This window comes from Colobus angolensis, unplaced genomic scaffold, assembly GCF_000951035.1.
Source record: "Colobus angolensis palliatus isolate OR3802 unplaced genomic scaffold, Cang.pa_1.0 Scaffold169, whole genome shotgun sequence".
NCBI lineage: Eukaryota > Metazoa > Chordata > Mammalia > Primates > Cercopithecidae > Colobus > Colobus angolensis.
Genome location: NW_012114810.1, coordinates 2,234,794 through 2,243,560, shown reverse-complemented (window position 1 = coordinate 2,243,560; position 8,767 = coordinate 2,234,794). Strand labels below are relative to the sequence as shown.

Here is an 8,767-nt window from a genome sequence, read left to right as displayed (position 1 = left end):
TAGCTGGGACTATAGGAGCCCACCACCACGCCCAGCTAATTTTTTGTATTTTTAGTAGAGACGAGGTTTCACCGTGTTAGGCAGGATGGTCTCGATCTGCTGACCTCGTGATCTGCCCGCCTCGGCCTCCCAAAGTGCTGGGATTACAGGCATGAGCCACTGCGCCCAGCTGCTAAAACTGCGACTTTTAATCGAAAATTGGCAGTTTAAATTCAATAGAAGACACAATGCCACCAAATAAAGCCCACCGCCTTGCAGATGTTGGCTGAGTGTCCCTTCCCACTCACAAAGCCTCACTGCCACGCTCACCTCACTCCCAGCACTGCCTGCTGACATCAGCCACTCCCTGGGCATGGGGTTCCCAAAGCATGAGAGTATACCTGCCAAGTTGTTTCCTCCCAAATTATTTTCTGCCCTCCCCATCAAGCCCTCCCCAACCCCCAACTCCTATCCCCAACCAGAGACCAGCAGGTGAGACTCTTCTGTGCTAACCCTTGTCTGGGACATAAGAAGAGGTGTCGGCCGGGTGCAGTGGCTCATGCCTGTAATCCCAGCACTTTGGGAAGCTGAGGTGGGCAGATCACCTAAGGTCAAGAGTTCAAGACCAGTCTGGCTAACATGGCAAAACCCCATCTCTAGAAAAAAAAAAAAAAAAAAAAAAATACAAAAATTAGCTGGGTGTGGTGGTATGTGCCTCAGCTACTCCAGAGGCTGAGGCAGGAGAATCACTTGAACCCGGAGGCCGGGGTTGCAGTGAGCCGAGATTGTGCCATTGCTCTCTAGCTTGGGCAACAAGAGCAAAACTCCATCTGTCTGTCTCTCTCTCTCTCTCTCTCACACACACACACACACAAACAAAAGAGGTGTCTAAGGCTGTGAGTTGGTTTTCTGAGTCACAAAATCATACCAGAGTTTTCAGTCTGGTATACACTGCAGAGCACATACCACAAACACTCCACCAGCACCCTCCAATCAAGGGACAGGCTTCCCTTATCCTTCTGGAAATATTCTTGGATTTTCCCTCAGAACCACCAGGCAGCTCTCCAAGGCTCTATATACCCCATACTATTTGTTTATGTACTTGTTTACTCCTTTTGCAACTCAAGCCAGTCCTGCTGCCTTTTCATGCCCAAGCAGCATCTGCCCCTCCCCAAGCACTGGGTGGGGCTCTTAGACCAGTTAAAGGCGCTGAGCATCTGTGGGTGTTGCAGCACGCCAGCCCAGCCTTGCCTAGCGCTCTGAAAGAAAGCCTGCAGCAGAAGGGAGAGAAGTGGCCCCAAGTGCAGCTGAAAGCACTCCTTGGGAGTCAGCCAAGACCCTCCATCCAAGCAGGGCCAGATCCTTGCACTTGGCCATGATAAGGAGAGGCTTCCAGGTGGCAGCAAGACTTGGCCACCACAGAGGCCTTCTTGGGGCCCCCCGTATCCTGCCCAGACTCAACCCTGCCTCAGCATTTGGATCCTCCACAGACTCCATGGTGAGCGAGTTCCCAACTCAGCCAGATGGGCAGTGTTTTCCCAGAAGCCTAGGGCTTAAGGAGCACCCCAAATCTCCTCTTCCCAGCCCATGGCCAGGGCAGGTGGGCAGTGTTCGGAGGAGCAATTTGATTTGGCAAAGAGAAGGTGTCCTGGGATACCAAGTAGCCCCCATTCAAAACTAAAACCACCAGGAGACCTGCATCTGGCTCTGAATCTTGTGTGGCCACCAACAAATCGCTTTCCTCCTGTGGGACTCAGACTATTGCAGCAAAGCTGAGGTATCTCCAGACAGAGGACCCTGTCTGTGGCATTGACAAGCAGCTCACATGCTGCCCACAGTTGTTTCTGGTGTGTGAGCAGGTGATGCTACAGAGGACTTCCTTACGTCACCACACCTCTGTGGGGGCCCAAACATGTTTCAAAGGAGCCACCCTGCCCAGGCAGGCCCACAGCAGTGGGCAGAGCTGGAGTAGCCCCTGAGGTGGGGGTTGCTAGAGTGGTCCTCAACAACTGTGTCCCTGCCCTGCAGAGGAGACAGTGTCTAGTGCGACCACCAGCTCTCACATTCACATGCTTGGCAACCTTGGCCATATTCCCTCAGTTTCCCCATCTGTACAGTGAGGCTAACATGAGCAGTTGTCAACTTTAAAGAACTGCTCACATGTTTTAAGCAGGACAGGGGTAATGCACCACATCGAGCAGCATGCCCATCATCTCTGGCCCCACTCCCTGCCCACCCTTCCCTTGCTCTTTAGCATCCCTGGGCCCCATCACCCATACGGGTCCGCAAACCCCCTGCAAGGAAGATGGGCCCTTTGCCTTGGATCAATACTCTGGCAGAAGGGATGGAGAAGCCCCAGCACCCAGGAGCAGCTGTTTAGAGGTCCTCAGTCCATGCAGCAGTCCCACTCCAGGACACTGTCTAGTCATTCTGATTTTTCCTGCCCAGTTCTCAAGATTCTTGCCAGAGAAGACAGACTTGAAGGATGATGCTCTTCCCGATGCCAGCTGGTGTTTGGACATACTGAGCCTGGACCAAGAATTTCTGGAGAAGACCAAGTCTAGCGGCTGGATCAAGCTGCCCTCCTTCAAGTCTAACGGAGACCACAACTAAGGACTCAAGCTCCCATCTGGACTGGCAGTTTCCTCGGGTAAGGATAGGACCATGAGCACACACCCCCCAGGCAGCCCTTCCCTGTGTTCTAAGACTCTGAGAAGCAACTTCACGGACCGCCTTCCAGTTCTCAGCCCAGTTCTTCCTGCTATCCAACTCCACCCCTCATGCTGCAGCCCCAGGCAATAGGGGGCGGGTGTCCTCTCAGGTCTCCAGCTCCCCTCCTCCCATCTGAAGCAGCACACCTTGGTGGGCCCACCTTTGCTCCCAGCCAAGCATGTCTCCACTGGAGGACGGCCAGCCCAGCTCCCGCCCTGACTTCTCGCTGACTGCCCCTCCCTAACTATCAAGCCTCATCCCAAGCCTTCCGCCCCAACCCCATGAAAGCCCTTGGACCTCACACCCTTTCCACTGGAGGCCCTGCACACCATCCCTGCTTTGCCGGGTCTGGAGCAGCACTTCTGAAACACCTATCGGATCCTAATGATAGAGCTTCCACCTTCGTGTGTGTGCACACTCGCACGTGCACGCATGTGTATCTTCCTGTCTCTCTCACTCATATATGTGGTCTTCCTGCCTAGTGATGAAGGAGTGGTACAGAGGACAGACTACCCTTGGGTTTATGGCACAAACAAAGCAGAGATACCAACATAATTTTTTTTTTAAGAATTTTGTACTTCCAAAAAAGGATATAGTAGTGGTAGTTGTCTTGGGAAAAAAATCAGAACTTTGATGAACTTTTCTGCTCTTATTTTACTGTTTAGTATTATTCTTTCGAATTATATGTGAGTTACATGAGTAATTACATTTTCAATTTTCAATGCTTATGGTCTCCTAAAGTCTTGCCCTGGCCCTGATCCTATCTCCATTCTCAGCCAGGGCACTTCCTGCATGTTTCTCCCTGAGTCGGAAAGGTTCTGTGAGGACAGCAATTGTGCCCCTGCTCCCAAAGGGAAGGCTCCCTGGGGGTGGACCTGGTGTCCTGTGGGGAAAAGAAAGAGAGTTCAGACTATTACTGTGTCTATATAGAAAGAAGTAGACATAAGAGACTCCATTTTGTTCTGTATTTGGGATGCTGTTAATCTGTGACCCTACCCCCAACCTTGTCCTTGCAAGAGACATGTGCTGTGGTGATTCAAGGTTTAAGGGATTTTGGGCTGTGCAGGATGTGCTTTGTTAAACAAGTACCTCAAGGCAGCTTGCTGGTTAAAAGTCATCACCATTCTCTTAATCTCAAGTACCCAGGGACACATGCACTGCAGGGACCTCTGCCTATGAAAGCTAGGTATTGTCCAAGGTTTCTCTCCATGTGAGAGTCTGAAACATGGCCTCCTGGGAAGGGAAAGACCTAATCGTCCCCCAGCCTGACACCCATGAAGGGTCTATGGTGAGGAGGACTAGTATAAGAGGAAAGAAGGCCTCTTGGCAGTTGAGATAGAGAATAGCATCTGTCTCCTGCCTGTCCCTGGGCAATGAAACATCTCCGTGTAAAACCCGATTGTATGTTCTATTTACTGACAAAGGGGAAAACCACCTTAGGGCTGAAGGTGGGACGTGCTAGCGGCAATGCTGCTCTTTATGCACTAAAAAGGTTTATGGAGATGTTTGCATATTCATATCAAGGCATAGCACTTTTCCTTAAACTTGTTCATGTCACAGAGATCTTTATTCATATGTCTTACTGCTGACCTTCTCCCTACCATGATCCTATTAGCCTGCCACTTCCCTTTTCTAAGATGGTAAAGATAATGATCAATAAACACTGAGGGAACTCAGAGACCGGTGCTGGCACGGGTCCTCTGTAAGCTGAGCGCCGGTCCCCTGGGCCCACTTTTCTTTCTCTATACTTTGTCTCTGTGTCTCATTTCTTTTCTCAAGTCTCTCGTTCTACCTAACAAGAAACACCCACAGGTGTGGAGGGGCAGGCCACCCCTTCGGTGTACTCTGGTTCTCTCTCCTTAATCTTATACCAGAGGCAAGACTCAACCAAATGGTGCTGTATCCTGACCATGCCCTCCCTTCTCTGGCTGCGACACTGCCCATCTCTCCCCAGACAAAGGTGACTGTCGCATCTTCACCAGGTGCATCCAAGTGGAAGGACAAGGCTTTGAGTACGTCATCTTTTTCCAGCCATCCAAGAAGAAGTCGGTCTGTCTTTTCCAACCAGGCCCCTACCTGGAGGGGCCCCCAGGGTAAGGTCACTGGTAGGACCTTGGCTGCCTCCTGGGCTTGACTCAGCAGGGCAGGTTCAGCACCCACCACGCTGGCACTGGAGACTCCATCTTTCTCTAAGGGGTGAGGATGAGAGTGTAGGGCACTGGGCTTCAGCCTCACAATACCAGGCCTAGAAGGACACACAGGGTTATCTGGCCTAATACCCAATGTGCAGATAAGGGCTCCTCATCAAAGTCTCAAAATTTTCCAGACAAAGACCTGAGAGGCCACCTTGAAAAGAATGTGGTACACTTGGAAGAGGGCAAGATCTGGAATCTAGACTCTGACTTCCTGTCCTGCTCGGCTGCTGCTGGCTGTGGGACTCCGAGCAAGCAATTTGACCCCTGGTCTTTAGTCTTCTTACCTGAAACCTGGGGCAATAATATCTACCTGCCAGGATGACCAGAGATATGATATTATGGGCCTATGTGTACATGCTCATGAACTGATAGTACAGCTATCAGACACTTCTATCCAAAACCCACGTTCTACCCATGGGGAAATGGAGGTGCACACAGCTAAAGTAACTTGCCCATGGCAGCACCGCAATCAAAGTCAGATCCAGGACAGTCAGATCTGGAAGGTGAGATTCCAAGTCCACTGTTTTCTCCACTCCACTTTCCACTCCATAGTTGTCCCCCTTATCCTCTATCCCTGTGCCTGCTCCAGATGGTCACTGAAGGCTGGAGGTGGTGCTGGAGCTCCTGCAAGGGAAAGAGAGACAAGAGAGGGCAGGAGTGGCTTTAGGGTCCTGAAGCCTGAGAGGGGCTTAACTGGGGTTAAATAGAATCCAGAGTGCTAAATAGATGTCAGGGCCTCCAGAGGCTGTGGATGCCATCTGTAGCCTTCAGTCACTTTGGCCATCCCAAAGGAGTCCTCCACAGGGACACTGCTCCCACTAGGATGTGCAGATACTAGGGAATTGCTCCGAGCCTTGTCCAGGCCGTGAACTCCCTCCCTTCTGAAGCATGGCTGAAGCATGGCTGACTTTTATTTAGGAGCTGATGGAGGTGAGGCCAAAGAAGCAGAGGAGGACCATCCAACACTGAGGCAGTCAGTGGATTGAGGGATTGGGGATCTAGAGAAGAGATTAGTATCCACGAGGCCCCTAGACCATGGGGAGTGGGAAGGAGGAGTTACTCGCTGGCCAAGAGCTACTCTGTAGATCCGCATACTGGCCAATGGGTCCCTAGGCCGGCCAGTGAGGACAAGGCGGAGAGAGTTGGTCTCGAGTCCTTTGACACCAACTCTTTTTACCCGCTTTCAAGCAATTTGGGAGGCAGAGAGGGAAGTGCTTAAGAAGTGTGTAAATTATCTGGCCGGGCGCGGTGGCTCACGCCTGTAATCCCAGCACTTTGGGAGGCCAAGGCAGGCAGATCACCTGAGGCCAGGAGTTTGAGACCAGCCTGGCCTACATGGCGAAATCTCGTCTCTACTAAAAATACAAAAATCAGCTCGGCGTGGTGGCAAGCGCCTATAATCCCAGCTACTTGGGAGGCTGAGGTGAGAGAATCACTTGAACCTGGAAGGTGGTGGTTGCAGTGAGCCAAGATCGCACCACTGCACTCCAGCCTGGGTGACAGAGCGAGACTCCATCTCAAAAAAAAAAAAAAGAAAGTGTGTAAATTATGTTTGCAAACATTTGTTTATTTAATCCGCTGAGATCGGAATTGTGAAATTCATGGTGGAAAAACTAAGGCTCAGAACGGTTTAGCAATTTGCTCAAGATCAAACAGGTAGTGAGCTGTGGGACAAGGAGTCCAACTGGGTGGGTAGGGACCAAAGAAGCAGGGAGGGAAGGATCTGGAAAAGCCACTGGTCACAGGAGCCGGAGGGTAACCCATGGCAGTACAGTGTGGACAGCTGATCTGGCTCCATGGAGAATTGGGACTGTGCTTTTGAAAATCAGGGACTCAAATCTGTTTGGTGTTAATTGAATTCTAAAATTGGGTGCCTTTCTATTTTCCCCAAATTAGCCAACCATGAAGTAGCTGACATGAAGCTTGCATAAGCAAGAATGAACATTTTATGGGTTTTTTTCATTTGTTTGTTTGTTTTTTGAGACAAAGTCTTGATCTGTTGCCCAGACTGGAGTGCAGTGGAGCAATCTCAGCTCACTGCAACCTCCATCCACCAGGTTCAAGCGATTCTCATGTCTCAGCCTCTCGAGAAGCTGAGTTACAGGCACTTGCCACCACACTGTCTAATTTTTGTATTTTTTAGTAGAGACAGAGTTTCACCATATTGGCCAAGCTGGTCTCGAACTCCTGACCTCAAGTGATCCACCCACCTCGGCCTCCCAAAGTGCTGGGATTACAGGTGTGAGCCACTGTGACCAGCCATTCTGTGCATTCTGAATAAAGAAAATGTCTGCGGCATTTGAGCATTTCGGCTCAATTTCAGCATTGAGCCTGCTGAAGCGGGCTCTCTGCTTTCTGTGGCAATGCTGCACAGACGTGTGTCATGCCAGCCCTTGATAGGTCATAAGTTATGTTTCACATTTACTTATCTTGAGATGTGGGCCCCGCACTGACTGTAGTGACTGGTAAGGTGAGAAACAGCCCAGGGTTGTGCCTCAAAGACTGAGTCACAAAGTTCAGGGACTTTTTCATTTCCTGTATATGCCCATCCTTCCAAATTATGGCAATTGTTGCCAGCAATTAGGTAATGAATCAGAAAAATGTTTTCTATTAACTTTATCAGAAAAAAAAAACTTTTCCTTGATGAAATAAAATAGTTGTATCAGTGGCTACAAAAGCATGCTGAAGCAAAACAGAAAAGCTCAGTTGATTTTGACGGGTTTGATCAGATGGGATGCAGCTGTTTCCTTCTTTCCTATTTGGCTGCCCTGAGGCTGAAGGTCTATGTTTGGAAGGGTCTAGGGAAAGGGAGAGGTAGGGTCACCACAGGAGGGAGGGAAGGCCCAGTGAGGGGATCTGCCCAGCGGCCCCAGCTCAGGCCTTGCTCCTCACCTTACCCCCACCCCCAGGTTTACCCACGGCAGGTCCCTGGCAGCCATGATGGACGAGACTTTTTCTAAAACTGCCTTCCTGGCTGGAGAGGGGCTGTTCACGCTAAGCTTCAACATCAGGTTCAAAAAGTAAGTACGGGCCTTTGGGGCATTGACCAAAGTCACAGCCCTTTTCATCCCTGGGAGTGGCCATCCTCAGCAACTGGGGTGTGGGAGCCCTGCCTGCCACTCTCCTTCCCCAGCCCACTCCCAAGCAGTCCCTCTAGTCCCTGACCAGGACACAGCCTCTGCTGTCCAACTTTGGTAGCTGACAAAAAGGCCGTGAGCCCAGGGCCGCTTATGAGTCCTCAAGGCAGGGAGGGATGAAGAGAGGAAAGAGGACACAGAGAATGAAGGGATGGGGAGCCAGGTTAACATGAAAGATGGGCTAAGCTGCCTCCTCTCCCAGCTTGATCCCCATGAGCTCTCTGGTTGTAATGGACACAGAAGTGGAAAAGATTGAGGACCAGAAGCTTGACATGTCCTGCATCGCCCACAGCAGAGACCAGCAGACAGTTTACACCAAGTCCTCAGGTAAAGGAGCCCCCAGCCCAGCCCCAGGCCCTGTCCTGCCACCACCCACCCCCAGAACAAACAGGAGGAAGGAAAGATGCCAAGGATTCATCCCAAGTGGCAGTCTAGCTTCTTTAGGGAAGGGGTAGGGCACCTACTGGGGACACAGATGAAGTGAGGGAGAGCAGAACTAGGATTTTTTTTTTCTATGTATGAGTTATCCAACCTGTAATGAAAGGACAAGACCCAGGTAATGGGTAATTTGGAGCCAAATGCTCAGAGTGTCCATCAAACTCCTGCCATCTCAGTGCAGCTCTTGCAGCTCAGCTAACCCTTCTCTTGCAGGTGTTTTCCTTCAGCTGCAGCTAGAAGAAGAGTCTCCCCAGTAACAGTCACTCTGCCTGCAGGAGAGCCTCCCACTGCCTCCCCTGCCTGCCT

General features: G+C 50.8%; 1 protein-coding gene across 1 annotated transcript; it reads left to right on the top strand.

Moving 5' to 3' along the window:
- Nucleotides 1–1,354: 1,354 nt before the first annotated feature.
- On the top strand, nt 1,355–8,767 carry THEM5 (thioesterase superfamily member 5). Its single transcript, XM_011937905.1, is given in 6 exon segments — nt 1,355–1,477; nt 2,428–2,629; nt 4,646–4,784; nt 7,796–7,906; nt 8,226–8,350; nt 8,675–8,767. Coding segments are annotated over 6 exon segments (744 nt in total). The 3' UTR covers nt 8,719–8,767.